General features: G+C 41.8%; 1 protein-coding gene across 3 annotated transcripts; it reads right to left on the minus strand.

Moving 5' to 3' along the window:
• Positions 1–2127: 2127 nt before the first annotated feature.
• Positions 2128–17061, minus strand: TMEM45A (transmembrane protein 45A). Of its 3 annotated transcripts, XM_063305609.1 has the most exons (7): positions 16806–17061; positions 15791–15860; positions 12455–12650; positions 10698–10910; positions 5857–6041; positions 3675–3820; positions 2128–2782 (listed from the first exon to the last, which is right to left on the minus strand). In XM_063305609.1, exons 3-7 carry the CDS (start codon positions 12639–12641, stop codon positions 2689–2691), a joined length of 825 nt encoding a protein of 274 aa, XP_063161679.1. In that variant the 5' UTR covers positions 12642–12650; positions 15791–15860; positions 16806–17061; the 3' UTR covers positions 2128–2688. The 3 variants fall into 3 exon arrangements, with proteins under 3 accessions (XP_063161679.1, XP_063161681.1, XP_063161680.1); XM_063305611.1 differs by lacking the exon at positions 15791–15860 and having other exon boundaries at positions 12455–12647; XM_063305610.1 differs by lacking the exon at positions 15791–15860.
• Positions 17062–19234: the final 2173 nt, after the last annotated feature.

Below are 19234 nucleotides of genomic sequence, written 5' to 3' on the forward strand. Positions count from 1 at the left end.
GATGCATCCAGTCGAAGTCTAATTTAAAGATAAAAAGCACTTGATATAAGAACATGGGCCTTACATTTCACCATCAAAAGTCAAACAGCAGACCTGTGTGCCTGTCTGCTCAATTTCCTCCAGTCGGTTGAGATGAATTTTAGTTCTAATGAAATTATCACAATTATTTCTGAAACTGCACTTATGCAAATTCATCAGCATATGCAGCACCTTTACCAATCCCTTTTCTCTCATTTTGCTTCTGGTTTTCTCACTTTTGGCCATGGAAAAATGACCAAACTATTTTCAGAAGTGTTAAAGATTCAGATACACTCTTAATGGTAATGTGTATACGTGCAGCAAAGTATTTCTGATGCAAGAGCACTATTAGGTGATTGTCATAGCTACATCTTATCCCTGTATTACTGTAAATGCCCATGTATGTGCTTGCATCCTGAATATGTAAATTGCATCATTTGCTTGGTGAAGGTGACTCAGGCAAGATGCCTAAGATATTAATGCCCATGGCTGGGCAAGCAGGGAGAGGAGCTGCAATTGATGGTTAACAGTGATTGGTGGGGAGAGAATCTGGCTGGGAAAAGGGCACACAGAGTAGAAGCTCTTTGTAAGCATGAATACAAGGGGAAAGAAGGCAGAAGGCTGGCACAATATCTGGGGCGGACTTCCCAACTGGAGTACTCCCTGAAACACAGGCGTCTGGAACAAGCCACAAGGATGTCACATTACATAATTTGCCTCAATGAGTGATGGCTCACTTGAGTCACTGTCCCTGCCTCTCGCAGATGCCCATGAATTGTAACTTAAAGTAAAGTATCGCCTGTTCAGTTTGAGAAATTAACTTGTTATTAAAGTTATTAAAGCAAGTGGGCAATAGATGTGTGTAGCCTCTGGGCTCTGTATTCAGAAACAGGGCATTCTAAACAAGCTCACCACCCTACAATACTGCAAAGGTATGTTAGCATGAGGAGAAAAAGGGGGAAATCTGTTTACAAATGAACATTCTTGGTTTATTTGTTAAAAACTCAATGACTGCAGTCAAACCCTCCTCACACTTTGTAAAGCTATACTAATCTGTGAAAAACATCTACTATATGCAGTAATGTTGGTGACAGGCTTTTACAGTTTTATACAAATATCTCTAACCAACATTTCACAAAAAACACCAGCTGTGACCCTACCTGAGAGTTCTTCAAAAGACAGTGCTTCATAAGTTCTCAATCTATATGCAGCACCATTTTCTGTGACACACTTAAAAAAGCGGTGGGCTGTGATTGCACAGTTGCAGCCCGATCTTGATTTTTTTGACACATCCACCATGAATGCCCCTGCACGGGTGCTTTAATGACTTGGAGAAAGGTGCTTCATATGATCTCCTGCACACTGTGAAACACCTTTGCCAAAGGATTTGCACAGCCCTAGTTCACACAGTTCTTTAAACCAAATCCATAAAAGGCTATTACTCAGCATAATGTGTGAACCTATCAATCACTTCTCCAAGGTAGAGTGTAAGCTTCACAATAAAATAGGGATTTGAAACATAGCCTGAGTCTTCAATGCACTGAATGGATTCAAAGTAGAAAACATCTGAAATATACTCTGGTCTTATATACTGTATATATTTTTCTTTTTATAAAGCCCTACATGGCATGGGACCAGGTTACCGAAGGGACCGCCTCTTCCCCGTTAAATCAGCCTGCCCCATCTGATCATGCAGAGAGGGCATGCCACAAACCCCACTGGTAAGGGAATTCCATCTGGCGGGGTCCAGGAGGCGGGCCTTCTCTGCAGTAGCTCCCACCCTCTGGAACATCTTGCCCCCGGAGGTGAGATTAGCCCCACTGCTCCTAGCTTTCCAGAGGAAGTTGAAGACCTGGCTCTGCCACCGGGCTTGAGGCAGGGAGAAGAATAGTCATACTTGGGGCTGGCTAGTGCCTTGAAGTGCCCCTCCTATACAATGACAGAATGAGACCATAGCCATCTGGATTTTATTATATTTGGTAGCTCTGCAAAATTGTTTTATACTGTGTTTTATATTGAAATTTTATTATATATTTATTGTTTTATATTGTAAACTGCCCGGAGTTCCTCTGCTCGGAGAAGATGGCTGGTGACAAATTTGATAAATACATAAAAATAAGCCAACTCTGCTGCAGGTAACTTTCAAGTAATATATTTACAGCAATCTGGGGACATCATTATTTGCTGAAACAAAATATTCCTACTCTGGCTTTTTGTATCCTTTGATAATAAATAATTACAAAAATAAAAAAAGAAGGAACAAATCAATAGACATAAAAATATAATCTTGAAGTCTACTCTAGAAATTCTACTTAAATGGACAGTTTTAATGTATAATTGATCCATTTTACTATTTTAATATATTCCAGTTTTCTGCTGCATTAGGATTGTGTCTGGCTTTTGAAAAATGTGGAAATTTCCTAGTTTACCCAAGAGCAATGAAAAAGTAGATCCTCCATCTATTAATGGCCAGGATTGATTTTCATTTGAGAGTGTCACTGCTACAATGTCATATGTTTCTACTTCAAGCCTGGGAAAAACAATGCAATAATGAAAGTTTCATAAATTAATGTCTAGATTGTATAAGACTAAATAATACAAAAAGTAAAACCATCAGAGACTAGAAATACTAAAATCGAAAGCAAAAAATGAGAAAATGTTTCTGTGGAATTAAATTTCATCTTCTGACTCCTGTTCTCTCTCAGATGTTTTCAGTAATCCAATTTCCATGGGTGGGACTTGCATTATTTTCGTACGAACCACCCTGTAGAAGAAAAGTTAAAAGAACAATTCATGCTAAATCATCACACATTCTAAGCCAATCAGTTATGAAGTTAAGGGCTGGTTATTCTTACATAAGATGGCACATTGAATTAAAAAAACAATTCCTGGTATTCCATCTATTTTTCCAATATTTAGCCCTCTTTTTATAAAGTTTCATTCTATTACATTACTGTGTGACCAAGAAAATAGAATACATATTGATATTACATGGATAAATATACCCTTCATTCTTAACAGCTAACATCAATAGCTTATTATGTCCAATGGCATCCAGTTTAATATATCTTAATCTGTGTCATGCAGATCTATGATATATGAAATCCAATGCATGGCTCAGTTTGTGGCCTCAGTATGTTTTTGTCCTCTGAGCCTGTATTCTAATCTCAGAGATGTACAACCTGTTGGGAATATTAGGTTATAAAACAACAACAACAAAAATGATAGGTCTAATCAAAACATTTGCCTTCTTTAGTTTTAAATTATAAGTTCTTCCAAATCTGTGTCTGGGCTAAAAGATTACACCTAAATAGATCTCAGAGAATAAGCAAGCTAACCAAAAGAATCTCAGGGAGAAATTAAGGAGTTGATACTCTTCCAGCACTAATATGAACAGCTTTTATATAACTGTGCATGTGCACTTTATGTGTTTCTTGCAAGGTTATAAAGGAAGCATCAAGGAAAAATTATGTATTTCAAAACCTACAGGCTGAATGGAGTTGCATCTGTAGGCCACTGCACTTTTTCATTCCTCCCCAGTTGGAGGAACCATTTTTGAATATATGGAGATTTTTTTTGTGAAGAATAAAATGTGAAATTCTTGGCATTTAAGTGGAGCTCTTTAAAATACCAATTCTTCAGTAGAGTTCACTTACCAGCTGACTAGAGTATAAGTGACTGCCACGATAAGAAGTGAAATTGCATAATGCCAGCAATAGCACAGAGTGAGAAACATAACGTTATTGTGATCCACTTGGCTCCATTCTGGACTTCCACTTGGTGGGTAAAGGACAAATCCAATCTGTAAAGGAGGAGGACGAGGAGAAAGAGGGAAAGGAAAAGGCATTAGAAATACTGGGGGGATTGTGGGATTGCCTCTTTCCAATTCTATCTGCCTCTCCAATTAGGTCTGATCGAATTGCTGTGCTTCAGGTCCCATCTCTTAAACAGTATCATCTTACAGGAGACATGCTTTTTCTAATGCTGTGCTTGCCCTGTGTGACAGTACTCCCCTCCAGATCCACATGGCCCCAACCTTTCCTGCTTTTTGTAAGGCTTTGAAGACTCAGGCATTGGGTCAGGAAGATTTGTAGAACTGTCTGGGATGACTGGTTCGATTGTTGAATTGCCTTTGGTGGAATTTGCTTTATGTTCTATTATATTTTAAGTTTGCTTATGTTTTTAGTGTTTTAGCATTACCCTGGGTTGTTTTTGAGAGGGTGGCTATATAAATTGCCATAAATAAATAGATTTTCAAGATTTCCTTCCTGCTTCATGTGTTAATCACTATAGTTTAAAGCTGAGGTAGGCTACATTTTTTGGTTGAGATCCATTTTCTCCTACATAGTCAGCAGGGCCATTGCTTCTTTGAAAATACCTGATATGGTTCTGATATCCACCTTTTCCCCTGTCCTCTCACTCCCAGGAATTCGGATAAAAAATTTAAATTGATCTCTTGCATGGTCCTTCAATTAGGCTGAAGCCCACTTGAAATGAGGTTGAGGGCTGCATATATCGAAAAGATTACAGATTATCTACCTCCATTTTAAGAATGGAGAGTTAGAACTGCTTTATATCAGCCTTCCCTACAAAGGCATTCTCTAGATCAGTGTTTCTCAACCTTGGCAACTTTAAGATGTATGGACTTTAACTCCTAGAATTCTCCGGCCAGCATGGCTGGCTGGGGAATTCTAAGAGTTGAAGTGCACACAACTTAAAGTTGCTAAGTTTGAGAAACACTGCTCTAGATCCTTGGAACTTTCCAGTAATTTCCATCATACCAGGACAATATGCAGAAGGCTGGTTTAGATATCAATCCTGTTATATACTCACTGTGTAGACTTGGGCAAGTCACAGTAATTGGGCAGGGTAGAAGAGTCTAACCACAATTCTTAACCTTTAAATAGGTTCCATATACTGTATGCTACCTAGGTTTCCATGATAACAGAAATTAAATTAAAACTCCACAAGAAAGTTACAGAGTGATAGCTATTATTTATTTCGATTCTAATATTCAAATTAGCTTTTCATCATTATATGAAATCATTTCCAAGTAAAGTAGCCCTGTGCCCAAAGAAATGCATCAAATGGAAACACTCTAATAACACTGCCAATGAATGATCAGATTATAGCATCCACAAAGGCTTCCAAAACGCCGCTAAATCCTAAAAACCTCTGCTTCCAATAAACAAGCAGATAACATACCTGTTCTGCTATGTTTAAATTGCGACATAAATCCTAAAGTGGGTTTCAAGAAAACCCTAAAATGGGTTTAATAAAATAAACCCACAATTCAGAGAGAAAAAACTGAAAACCCTGGCCTTATCCAAATGTATCCCATGACCCAACATACTTTGCCTCACTACTCTCCTGCCTAAGCATCTCATCTCCCCTCCCACTCATCTCATCTCTCCACCACCACCAAAAAGAATGTCTCTCCAACCATTACAAAGTTTCCCATTCCTGCCTTACTTCTTTTCTTGGCCTATCTCAGAGCTTCATGGAGCAAGACAGGGGGAAATGCTGGCAGCCAAGACTTTTTCTACTGAGGAAACAAGCAGACAGTTATAAAATGACTAAAGCAGGCAGTGATAGAAAAACAAATGGTGGCCATCATTCTAACTGTGTACAATGCTTCAGAATGATCTCCACTGTTATTACACCGCAATCACCTTAGCAGATAAAGAGAAACACAAGAAGAGGGATGAAGCAGTGAAGGTGGTGGTGTCCAGTGAGTCTTCAGCAGCTGTCTGAGGATCTTATCTGCTAATCCTGGGTCTAATCAAAAAGGCTTTTTAAAAAATGCATCAGGAAGGGAAAGGAAAATGATTCACTCACCTGCCAGAACCAACTTCCATGCAGTATGCAGAGACTTGTTCGAAACATCTCAAGAATAATGCTTTCATGGAAAAAGACTTCCAAGAATATGCAGATAGCACTTCCAAAGATAGATATTAAAAGTAACTGATGAACATGAAGATCTAACATAGAACGCCCATGGATGTGGTAATAAAATAGAAAACCTGGAGAGAGGAAATGAAAATTCAACTACTTTTTATTCTGCACGCTTTGTACAAGATTGCTGTTAAAAACCATTGGGCTTTGTCTCATGTGAACTATGTATTTAATTCCAAAGACTCTTAGCAGGTTACAGAAAATCTTTGGAAGCTGATATTTCTACCACAGCAGGAGCTATAAAGTACAGACTGCCATGCTCATGATCTTCTTACTTTGAATCTTTAAGCAGTTGCATATATATACAGTAGGATGTATGCATTCAAATTTGCAGAAGTATGTTGTGCTTAACTTTGTACCATATAGAGGCTGTATCACCTTCTGTTGACTTGTGATTCATTGAAACATACAATTCAGCCAGATTGCCTTAAACTCTTTCACAACCCTGTAAATGTGTCCAAGAATCACAATACGTATACTTCAAGCAGATGCTAGGTAAGTGTGATTCAGGGCTGCTACTGCAGAAGACTTTATTTATTTATTTATTTATTATTCACATTTCTATCACCGCCCATCTCCCCCTAAAAGGGGGACTCTGGGAGGTTTACAATAAAATTCAGCTTAAAACCTGACATCATAAAAGCACCAATATTAAAATAATAAAAATATAAATATAACATCCAAGTGGGAGATTTCCATTCCGTCGGGAGAACTCTACATCACCAGCCACCCCCAGGAAGAGCTATTGCCCTTCCCATCCCAGGCGAGGCGGCAAAACCAGGTCTTCAAGCCCCTCCGGAAGGTCGGGAGCGAAGGGGCCTGCCTCACCTCGGGGGGTAGAATGTTCCACAGGGCGGGCGCCACTGCAGAGAAGGCCTGTCTCCTGGACCCTGCCAGATGAAATTCTCTTACAGACGGGGTCCGCAACATGCCCTCTCTGCATGATCGGGTGGGACGGGTTGATGTCATAGGGATGAGACGGTCCCTCAGGTAGCCTGGCCCCATGCCGTGTAGGGCTTTAAAGGTGATAACCAACACCTTGAATTGGACCCGGAAGCAAACTGGAACCCAATGCAGCTCACGCAGTAGAGGTGTTACATGCACTGATCTTGGAGCACTCATCACTGTTCGCGCAGCTGCATTTTGGACCAACTGAAGCTTCCGGATACTCTTCAAGGGTAGCCCCATGTAGAGCGCATTGCAGTAGTCCATATGGGAGATGACCAGGGCATGAGTGACTGTCCGGAGGGCATCTCGATCCAGGAAAGGGCGTAACTGGCGCACAACCTGAAGTTGTGCAAAGGCCCTCCTAGCCACGACTGCCACCTGCTCTTTAAGCAGGAGTCGTGAGTCCAGGAGGTCCCCCAAGTTATGCACAGGTTCTGAATGGGGCAGTGCAACCCCATCCAGAACTAAAGATGACAACTTCCCGGATACCAAGGAGCCATCAATCCACAGCCACTCCGTCTTACCAGGGTTCAGCTGAAGCCTGTTGCTCCCCATCCAGGCCCCCACAGCCCCCAGGCACTGAGAAAGGGCATTGACTGCATCATTGACTGAAAGGGGTCTAGATAATCCGTTTCATCCAGAATCCTCTGAAGTTGTAACGCCACCACTTTCTCAACCACCTTCCCCAAAAAGGGGAGGTGGGAGACTGGAAAAAAGTTGTCCAGGACAGTAGGGTCCAGCGATGGCTTTTTGAGGAGGGGGTGTACCAGTGCCTCTTTAAAGGCAACCGGAACCACTCCCTCCCTCAAAGATGCATTAACCATCGCCTGGACCCAACCACATGTCACCTGCCGGGCTGCTTTCACAAGCCAGGAGGGCATGGGTCTAGATGACACATGGCGGTGTTTACAATCCGGAGGATCATGTCCACTTCCTCAGGCCCAACAGGATCAAACTGTTCCCAGATAACCAGGTAAGTACGTTCCCTCAGCATCTGCCCCACACTTAGAGTCCAACTTGGACCGAATCTGAGCGATTTTACCCTGCAGATGCTCAGCAAATTCCTCCGCACGGCCCTGTAGGTGGGAGACAGAGCCCCCCCTACCTAATAACAATTGCGTAATTTTAAACAGGGCCGTTGGGCAGCATTCTGCGGATGCAATAAGAGCAGAGAAATATTGACGTTTCGCCACTCTTACCACCACAAGGTAGGCCTTAATAGCGGCTCTAGCTTGTGTTCAGTCAGATTCAGTCTTTGTCTTCCTCCAGCGGAGCTCTAGGCGTCTCTTCACCCTCTTCAAAACCCGCAGTTCCTCCGTAAACCACAGGGAGTGCCGGGTTTGAGTGGGCAAGAGAAGCCGCACAGGTGCAATCCTGTCCAAGGCCCCGGCCACTTCTCTATTCCAGGTTGCGGCCAGGACCTCCACTGGACCATGCAGTAGATCCCCGGGTATAACCCCCAGATCCTTCTGAAACCTCACTGGGTCCATCAGTCGCTGGGGGCGGACCAATTGAATGGGTCCTGCCTCCCTGCGGAGGGGGGCAGCTGTCTTGAGTTGGGTCCCGAATGATCTGAGACAGGCCCTTGGCTGTCATAGTAGCCATGAACTCCTGAGACGCATCTGAGGCACGCCCCAGGGAAGGTAGGTTGAAGTCACCCAAGACCATAAGCCTGGGGAACTCCATCACCAACCCTGAGACGGCCTCAAGCAGCTCAGGCAGGGAGGTTGCCACGCAGCAGGGAGGCTGGTACAACAGCAACACTCCCAACTGTTCTCGGGTGCCCAACTTGAGAAACAGGGTCTCACAACCAGCTACCTGTGGAGCAGCGCCCCTGAAGGCTACTAGAGATTCTCAGATGACAACTGCCACCCCACCTCCCCTGCCCCAGTGTCGCAGCTGGTGCCACACCTGAAACCTGGATGGGCACATTTCTGAAAGGGCTACCCCCCCTTCCTGACCCAGCCAGGTCTCAGTGATACATGCCAGGTCTGCCCCCTCCTCTGTGATCAAGTCACTTATAAGGGGGGCTTTGTTGTTGACTGACCTGGCATTCAGAAGCAGTAGCCAGAGACCAAGGCCCTCAGGGATCTGCTGACCAGGACCTGGGTATGAACCTGGAGGGCCGGAACACACTACCGGTAACAGACACCGGGAGCGTCTTCCCCGGAAATGGCCTGCCCTCCAGTTCCCATTGTAACATCCCAGGCCCATCACCACCTCAATAGTGAAACCCGCCCTACAACCCTCAGAGTCACCAGGCCCAGTTGCCTCCACTCCCGAACCACTGGCCACCCTGGGATAACGCAAGGGTCCCCTCCCCCATGCACACATCCTCCCATCCTCAGTCAACCTCAGGTGGAGGCAGGCCCTCCAGCGCACCAGCTCCTGCTCTCGGCGCTGTTGGAGCCTACCCCCCCATCCACTCACTCACTGTGTCCACCACTGTCACTGGTCACAGGGGGGCACCCCACCCATTCCTACCCACCTGTCTCTCACTCAGGGGTGAGTACTCTAACACACCCCATTCAATCTTGGGCTCCCTCCGTGTACTCTCACCCCCGGAGGTAAGCCCGGACTCACTCTGAGGGGCCCACCAAACCACTCTGCCGCTTCTAACAAATGGGCATTCCCCAGACCCCCAGACACAGAGCCCGAGAACCCCAACAATCCCCAGCCCACCGATGTCTATGAGTGTTCCACCAGAGTCCTGCCAGAGATCACAAGGTCCACCAAGGGGCCCGCGGTCTTCTGGTCCACACCATGGGACTCCACCTCCAAGGCCTCCAGCCTTCTGCCACCTTGTAGAGGCCATCCAGATCTGCCAGGGTCTCTCGGGTCTGGCAGGGTCCACCCAGGCCCACCAAAGATCTCCTGCAGTCAACCTGGGTCCACTGCTGTCCCAAGGAAGCCATGTCCACCATTTCCCACGAAGGGAAACCGCCCGAGGGCCTGCCACGTTCTCTCCAGAATCTTGCACACACTGCCGCGTTCTATCAGGCATCTGCCAGGGCCTCTGAGTCCAACCAGGCATCCAGGGTCCACCCAGGTCCGCAGAGGTCTCCCCGAATCCACTGGAGGCTTCTTCATCCACGGAGGCTCCACAGAGTCAGTGGCCATCCCAAAGGTCCACTGCGTTCCTCTGCTCCGCCGCGCTCTGCTGCTCCACCCGGGGGGGGGGACTCCCGCTGCCTCCAATGTCGACTGCAGGCGTCAAGGCCAGAGAACCCAAAATTTCAACAGGGTCTGTCTGTCCCCCCCAAACACCCGAGGGAAGGGGCTGGTAACAAGGCCCGCAGGGCTCTCAGCGACCTGAATCCTCCCCCCCCCCCAGGAGCCATGATCAGCGTCCGCTCCCGGTCGCCATCTTGGATTTTTTCATTTTGGGTTGTTTACATCATTAGTATGTTGAACAACAATCTTTGAGGTATCTACAAACAATTAGTTTTGCATAATCTCTTTAAAAATAATTTATCCTCACACCGTCATGATTTTGCTTAATTACCTCAAATATGATGAATTCTTAATCTCTTTAAATAAAATAAATCTTCCACTTGGCACATATCACTAATAAAGAAACAGATGCTTATAAATTAATTAATTAATTCTTAGTCTTTAGACATCCACTTTGGTTCCCTTTCTCTGTTATATCCTTTTTTATATTGATTACATGGCATAGTTACAGTACCTTAATAGATAAACTCCCTCTATTCTTTTTCTTTCGGATTCAGAAAACTCTTCCACATGAACAGTGCAGTGAAATACTATAAGCTCACCTTCTACAAAGACAGCAAGTGAGAGCATCATTCGGTCTAAGGCCTCTGGTAATGTATTTGTGCTGTGGGTCACAATGTCCACTAGCCCTGAGATGCCATAGAAGAGGTACATGGTTGCATGCTGCCAATTCATTAGGTAATTCCACTGCTTTTTTTCATAATTATACAGCTTCAGATGAGGTCCATCTGGAACAAACTGCTCTGCTGTCATACCTGGGCACAAAATAGCAAAGGAATATGCTGGCCACCTTTTTTGCTTGTTCATTTTGGCCATGACGCAAAAAATCAAACCATTTTTATGACTAATGGATATTGAGCTCCTTCCAAAGAAGAGTGCTACAGTGCAATAGGCCTGCTTCAGAAATAAAATACAAGTGGCTCCAGACAATGACATATTTTATCTGTAAAACATCCCACAGTTTCCTACCATGTTCTCCATCTTTTTTATTGCCATGAATAAAATTATATAAAGAAAAAAATGATACACCTGCAAAATACCTTTCATTGGCAATGGTCTGTCAGGAAACATTCATACACTACCTTGAATATTTTTCCTTTTCTTGAAACAGATGTCACAACATCTCCAATTCCATGCAATACCTTCAATGTGAGCCAAATCACAGACCATAGCATCAAGTTTGTGAGGTTCATCATATGTTTACGTTCATAAAATGTATTTTATGTTTAGTTACATCCCTAAAATTGACAGGAGTCCCCCAAGATATTTTGCTACAGTATTCCTAAGCTATTTGGATGGCAAGTTGTATCTTATGTCAGCAATGATAATGAACTAGCATCAGGGCAGGAGGTTGGTTTTGGAGGTGCTGGGTGAACTATGTGGCACACAAAATTCTATCTTCCAACATACAGGAACAGCTGGGTAAGCACAGGAAAAATGGCTTGTCATTGCTTTCACCAAATATCTGTCATCTGTGACAGTGGCTTCACCCTGCCTAATGGTAGGGCCATGGCTGGCTACCAAGAGCCTAAGAATGGGACCATGCTTTGTAACCAAGACAATCCCTAGGTTCACAATTCACTTTAAGTCATGATTTCCTTACCTATTGTTTCTTGAATAAACCATAACCAGCTGGATTCACACATCATGCCAAGCCATAGTCATTTGTTAACATCTGGTTTAGTGCAGCTTCCCCAACCATTCTGGAAACCACTTTCCAAAAATGAGGACTTCAGCTCCCCAAATTCTTTGCTAGCATGGCCATTGCTCAGAATTATGGGACTGGACAGAGTCCTTAAGTTAGAGAATGCTGGTTTATAGTGTATTATGTAAACCAGGCCAATTGTGATTTATCAAATAAGTCAGAATGCATAAACCTAGCCAATATGATCATAGAATGCTTATCCTGATAAGGACAAGTGAAAGCATATAGGAGCCACCATGTACTCTACTGAAGCTCTAAGAAGATAGTTATTTCTTCCCTATAAAGATCAACTTTACTTACTTCTCTTACACAGAGGTGCGTTAACTTTGAGTTTTATATTTTTCAAAAGATAAAGGTAGAAAGTAAACAGGCTAGTTGTTCACCTTTGTCACTGAATCCTAATGAGAGTTATCCACTGGTCACTATGCAAAGAAACAAAGTTTAGCACTAGGTAGAATCCACACTACAGTTTGACATTAACTATAAATTGTTTCACCTTTAATTTTTTTTAAAAAGTCATTTTCTGTTTTTTAGGTACTTTAAATCTTAATCATACTTATTTATAATTACAACTTTTTAAAAATATAAACTTACCAATAAGAGCAAAGGCAACCTTGATTATGCCCTCAGTAAATTCTAAGCGTTGAAATCCCACCTTGAAACCAAGGAAAATGTTTTTTCTCCTTTGACAGAGGTACCTGAATGGATATTTCACAGACCACCACAAGCCAAACAAAAGGAAAAAACTTCCAGGAAGAGCATGACCTTTAAAATTGCCCATCTTCTTCTACTGTGGAAAAAGCAGTTCAAAAAATAAATAAAATTTTAGAAGAATCTCATATTTATGGATCAAATCTAAGACACAGCTTATTATAGTTGGATGTAATAATTATAGTTTGTTGCAGGAATGAGACACTATGAGCTTTGAGCTCATGGATGCTGCTTTTCTTCTTTTGCAATAGCCATGAGATGATGAAAAGTGTAAGCTTCAGTTTTGATTACCCATTCCTCTCCAAACTGTGTTTAATCTTCTTTCTGATTTGTTGAAACAACCCAGGTTCAAAATTAATAATCTGAAGCTGGTTTGTTTTGATAAACCACGGTGATTAACCATACATTGCCCAGTTTGGTTTAGATATAAGTTATGTGTATTTAAAATCAGAAGCAAAAGCTGATTTCTTCATGGTTACCATGGAAGAAGCAGTGCCAAAAGATAACTATTAGTTGCTCCTGTAAGCCAAGGTTTGTTATATCTAAATAAAACCATTACCTTATGCCAAGAGTCAACATTATGGTTCACCCATTAAAGAAAATGGGTGTGTAAGAGCTGAAAGCATGCAAGATCACAAAATCTCATGGATTTTTGAGTGAATAAACAAAAACATCACCCAAGTCCTATGAGATTTTAGTTTTCTAAAAACAATATATTCTAGAGAAGAGTCTGTTCTTTATTAGACAGAGGTACCATTTAAAGTGGTGGTGAAGGCCCTAGTTATAATCATATTGGCTTTTCATTAAAGCAGAGGAGGATGTCTACTTATGAATTAAACAGTCTAATTTCATACTGTTCTTACTCATTTTAATTTTAAAGTTATTAAAACATAATTAAGTTTTATTAAAGAAAGAAAATGATTTGTTGCATCATCTGCAAGCCTTCCAGATGCTTTGGGGCTACAATACCCAGAACTGCTATTGAGCAGACTTGTGATGTTAGCAAGACTTTGCTCGGAACAGCAGCATCAACAGAAACTTGCTGTTTTGGGCATATATGCAACATTACAATGCACATAGAAAAGGGGTGGGGTTTGCAACAAAATGTTGCAATGTTGCTGACATCAGTCTGCTCCCCTTCCGAACTTCCAATGGAGACATGGCCGACTGAACAGCTGTGCCCGTGAGCTCCACTGGCAGATCTGACAACGTGCCTTTTTTATGGGCTCAGGCAGGCTTTTCCTGAAGCCCCAGAGCATTTTCATCCTATTTGTACTCCTGAATGGCGCCTTGCAGCCAGAGGATTGCGAACAGAGTCAGCATTAATCCAGTAAGAGACGCTGGGAAGCTGGGATGTCATCATTTCCAAACCATGCTGTAGCCTTAAAGGGACACTAAGTCAAGCCACCCCATTTCTAAATCACCCAATTTATATTTTTTAAATTTATGTATCCTAAGAGAGCCTTTCTACAGCAAGGAGAAGCAATCTCTCTTGGTGCTTACCGTGATTTTTTTAAATTAATTTTTTAAAATCTTTCAAAGTTTTGGCTTGTTTCCCCATTTAAATATTGAGGAGGACTGAGAATAAATAAGTGCATCCCTGCTATTATTTTTGTATTGAATTTGAAGAATTTAATTTTTCCCTACACTGCATCCTGTTTCTTGAATCTAATGATGTACTTATCTCAACCTGATATTTTCCAAATATGTCGAACAACTTTAGTTGAAGATGATCAACATTTATTTATGTATTTATTTATTTAATTTTTATCCTGCCTTTATTATTTTTATAAATAACTTAAGGCGGCGAATATACCTAATACTCCTTCCCCCTCCTATTTTCCCCACAACAACAACCCTGTGAGGTGAGTTGGGCTGAAAGAGAATGACGGGCCCAAGGTCACCCAGCTGGCTTTCATGTCTAAGGCGGTAGTAATGGTAGTAAATCAACAATTTAAAAAAATAACTACAATAAAATTCTTAATTGTGTCTTGTTTTCTAACCATTCCAGTAAGTCTGTATTATCAATAGAGCTACAGAGTATACAAGTAAGGCATAATGAAAAATTGTACTGTGATGGGAAGTATAGAGAAAGATAAGTAAACATGGTGTTCTAGTGAATGTTTCCCCTTCTCATATAAAATGGTATTAAACAATTATTAATGTTTTCATCACAGTTTTCTGAAAACTACAACCAACATGTCCCCCCAAGGAGGAGAATTTTAATTTTATCACTCTTAATGAGAAATTACTGGTTTATGATTAAAGGTTACAGTTACATGATTGTAACAATTCATATAACAGATCAAGGTTAGAGATACTTTTATTTCCTAAAGAAATCAATGTATTTAAATGAGGAAGTAGAGTTATGAGTCAGAATCCATATTCAAATCTTAGCTTAGCAAATAAATAAATAAATAAATAAATAAATAAATAAATAAATAAATAAATAAATAAATAAATAAATAAATAAAGCAAAACTACTGATCCCATTTTTCAGGACTGTTGTATGATTTACTCTGAAGCAATCTTTATACTATATAGCTGATATGAAGCCAGTAAAAAATAAAGTGACACAACTTCACATTCAAAAATTAAGTGTTCATTATCACATCATGTAAAATATTTGGGCCAACACCACACAATTTTTGTAGAATTATTAGTGGAAAATAATCATACAGTCCAGGTAGCCTATATGAATAGGTGTTTGCTTTGGTGCTTTTGAGTCAGTGTTGACTCCTGGCACTTGTTGACATCTCATTAAACTGTTCTTTAAATTAGGCAGACATTTGTATACAAAGAATCTTATTTATTGCTATCTCTACTAACCTGAATAGTTGGAATGAATTATTTTGATGTGGAGCCTACCTTTGGAGACTACACTGCCGCACCTTCTCAGGGGTTCTATCTCTTGCCAATGCTTTATTTCTAAGATGACATTCCTTAGCAGCTTTTGTTTGTAGAATCACCATGGTCATAGCAAGTATTTGTGTACATATAGATTAAGATTTTTTTTTCAAAAAAAAAAGGGACAAATCACCTAATAGAAATAATACAATTTTGGTCATGTGTTCAATGTAGTGAAGTTAAAATTATTTTAAATATTAACAGCCTTAAGGAACACCCCTACCTGTGATAAAGAAACAAGCAAACTCAGAACTGTATCTAAAAACCTACAATGCAAATATAGTAGAGTAACTGGCATTGTTAGATATTTACCTACTGTTAGTTACAAGGGACTTCGTCCATCCTCCGGCAGTAAGTGCTCTCAGCTTTACTAACTGGCTGCCTGTGTTATGCCTGGGAGAGCTAAGATAAGGTTTTGTGAGATAAGACCTGCTTAGTTTATACTGTTACCGCACACCACCCTCCTGCAGTAACTAGCTTATTGCAAGCAGACCAGAGCTAATACTAATATTGTGTGCTTCAGTTAAAAAACTTCAACCCCAATGTTTATGGTATAAAATTTAAAATTATCAGATGGTGCTCACATACATTTAGCTGCACACATTGCCATCTCTGTTACAAGTGACTTTGAAAATATGTACAATGCTGCCAAAATTATTCTGAAATAAAATATTCTGAAAATTTTACGGAAAGAGTAAAATATTTTTTTACTCTTTCCGTAAAAAAATATCTGCATGCAAAACAGCAAATAAAACACTATTTTTACAAGAATTACTTTTTAAATAATCTGTTTCTTCTTTAGCCCATACTACTAAAAAAAAAGGAAAGGAAAGGAAAGGAAAACCTTAAAAGGGAGAGTCCTGTGTCATCAGTCTTGGTTGTCCTTCTATCTCTTCCCACTTTTCCCATCTCCCCAATTATCCAAGGGGCAAACTTTCCAGGATTACCACACAACCTCCATTCCCTCGGAACGCCTCTTCTTCGCTCCCCGCTGGAATGAATTACCAGTTGCACTGCGCAAGGCTTCCAGTTATTTCAGTGGAACTTGCGCAAGAACACTTTCCAGGGGATCGCACCTAAGAAGGTGAGCAATGCTCAAACGTTTTAGCCCCACGAGTCCAAGCTTACTATTATTGATACTTGGCCACTACTAACGGAAATTTCCCCATTATGTATGTTTAAGGTCAGGTTGTAATTTTGTTGGTATGCTCCATATACCCTCAGGGAAACTATCTAATCCGGTAATCAAGGCTCCGCTTGCAACTTCCTTTTCGCGCAGAAGCCAGTGAAAAGACAGAACGCCGAGGAACATTTCGTAAAGGCTTACCGAACTTGTGCTGCTTCTTTGCAACTTAAAACACCCTCCTGAGTCTTTGGAATTTTACATGGAATTCGACGTCCAGGATCCTGGATCGTCCATCGTCAAGTGTGCGGACGTGCCTGATTGCCCTTCGTTGCTCCGAAACGAGGAAGAATTCGGCTGCTCTCCGCCAGGGGGGCTCCCGTTACAGTCCTCCCCCCTCAGTCCCACCTTCTTCGACAGCCATTCAGAGGCCCCCTTCTGGCTCCTCAGCTGGGGCACTCACGCCCTCCTCCGCTGCCGACTTCCACTGGTACCTTTCATCTCTCCTCGCCTCCGGATGGGCTTTGGCAGGAATCCGTCCTTGAGAGTCCACCCCAAACAGCTGCCCTCTGCCGGAGGCGAGAAACACTGTCAATAGGGCTGCAGTGATGTGGCAGTGAGCGGAGTGGGGGCGCGGGGAGGCGGAGTGTCCGGATGTGGAAGGTCCTCTGCGGACATGAAAGAGTGTCCACTGAACTGCTTGAAAGCCTCGGATTCGCAGATTCCAAAAAACCCACAGTTGAAGGACCCCAATGCTGTTCAGGAAGGGCAAGTTGTTGTGGGAAATTCCAACCAGCTGTTTCAGAGCTTACACACAAACACACCCCTCAGGACTGTTTCTAGAATTTCCCTTAGGACCACAGGTTTCTGTTTGCATTAATAGGCAATTCTACTATAGTGCTAAGTCACTAAAAGACTTCCATATGTGCAAGCTAGCTCCATAACAACTTCATAAATGGGGGAGGGGGGAGGAAGCAGACAGATGGAAGATGTCACCTTTAAAGCCATACCTGGCATGGGGCCAGGTTACCTGAAGGACTGCCTCACCCCCATTACATCGACCGGTCCCACCCGGTCAGGCACAGAGGGCATGCTACAGGCCCTGTCCACATGAGATTGTCAATTGGCAGGGTCCAGGAAGAGGGCCTTCTCTGCCATGGCCCCTGCCCTGTGGAACATGTTACCCCCAGAGGTGAGGCAGGGCCCCACTCCCCTAGCCTTCCGAAAGGGAGTCAAGACTTGGCTGTGCCACCTCGCTTGGGGTGGGAGGGGGGATAGTCAATCATGTGGGTGGTTGGCACCTTGATGAGGCCCTGGGAAATTTTATTGAGACTGTTGTTTCACCATCTTGGATTTTATATTTATATTTATATTTTTATAATGAATCTGTTTTTATATTTTAATCTTTTATTATCTTAATTTGATTGTAAACCTCCCAGAGTCACTTGCTGAGATGGGCAGTAAAGAGATGTAATAAATAAACAAACAAAACATACAAATAAATAAATAGCTAGCTAGCTAGCTGAAGTTACTCAGCAAGGAGAAACAATTGACCCATTCTCATTCCTCAAATCAATGATCTGCAGGTGCTTCTTAGACATATATTTTCAACTGCTACCTGAACTTCTATTACTGTATACAAAAGAAGTTGTTATCCAGAATAATGTTCCTACTAGTGACTTGGAATAACTTTAGAATCATCCAAACACTGTTGTGCCAAAATCACAGTAGTGACAATTGCCTTTATATCATCTCAATGATGGCAGAGTGATGCTATGAGGACACTGTAAGCCACCACTGGAAAAATGGTGTAAGTGTCTCTGGATCAATTCTGGATCAATTACTTTTGCAAAGATAATTCAGTGCTTTATATATGTAAATCTTTAAGAGCATCAGTGTACAGAGCAACTTTCTGACAAACGCTGCAGAAGTATACCAGAGATTTGCAGGGGTATCTTAGACAAAAGTCCCCACATCATAGAGCTTTTAAAAAAAGCTCTTTTCTCCTTTTGCCCAGATTTAATTTTAAACCCTATTTTCTTCTACTTTTTATATGTCATTAATAAAATACAACATACAGAGTAGTTTCATATGAATCTGTTACTATGTAATCATTCTGCCTCAATCACAAATTTTACAAGGGGCCCAAATATTATCACCTTCCAGTTGTAACTCTTCCTTATTCATGTTTTTTTTTTTTTTTTTTGCTAATTCTTTCTCCTACCCAGTAAATCCACTAAGGAAGAAAAGCTAAGAATAGCTACATTGTTTGTTTTTTAAATCACAGCATCAGGGATCTTATACCAGAAAGCATCCATAATGAAAGTGAGCCCCCAAAGCACTATTATGTCCCTTGTAAAAATGTCAGCAGAAGTAGGAAAAAGAATGGGACCTATAACAAAAAGTTGTAGAGTGAAGTATTTCTATTCAGGGTTTGAGCCAGCCAGCTATTGCTTTCTTCCAGGAGACTCCATTCAATTCCCTCTGATATTCTTCCCCTACACTGTCAACATTTTCTCAAAAGCTGCTGGTATTTCTCTCAGATGTATGGGTGATGCCTTTTTGGTAACATAATCAATAGCAATCATCCTTAATAACCGTAAAGAAAAGAAACTTATAATTACCCTTCAAAA

Source organism: Candoia aspera, chromosome 5 (genome assembly GCF_035149785.1).
Source record: "Candoia aspera isolate rCanAsp1 chromosome 5, rCanAsp1.hap2, whole genome shotgun sequence".
Lineage (NCBI taxonomy): Eukaryota > Metazoa > Chordata > Lepidosauria > Squamata > Boidae > Candoia > Candoia aspera.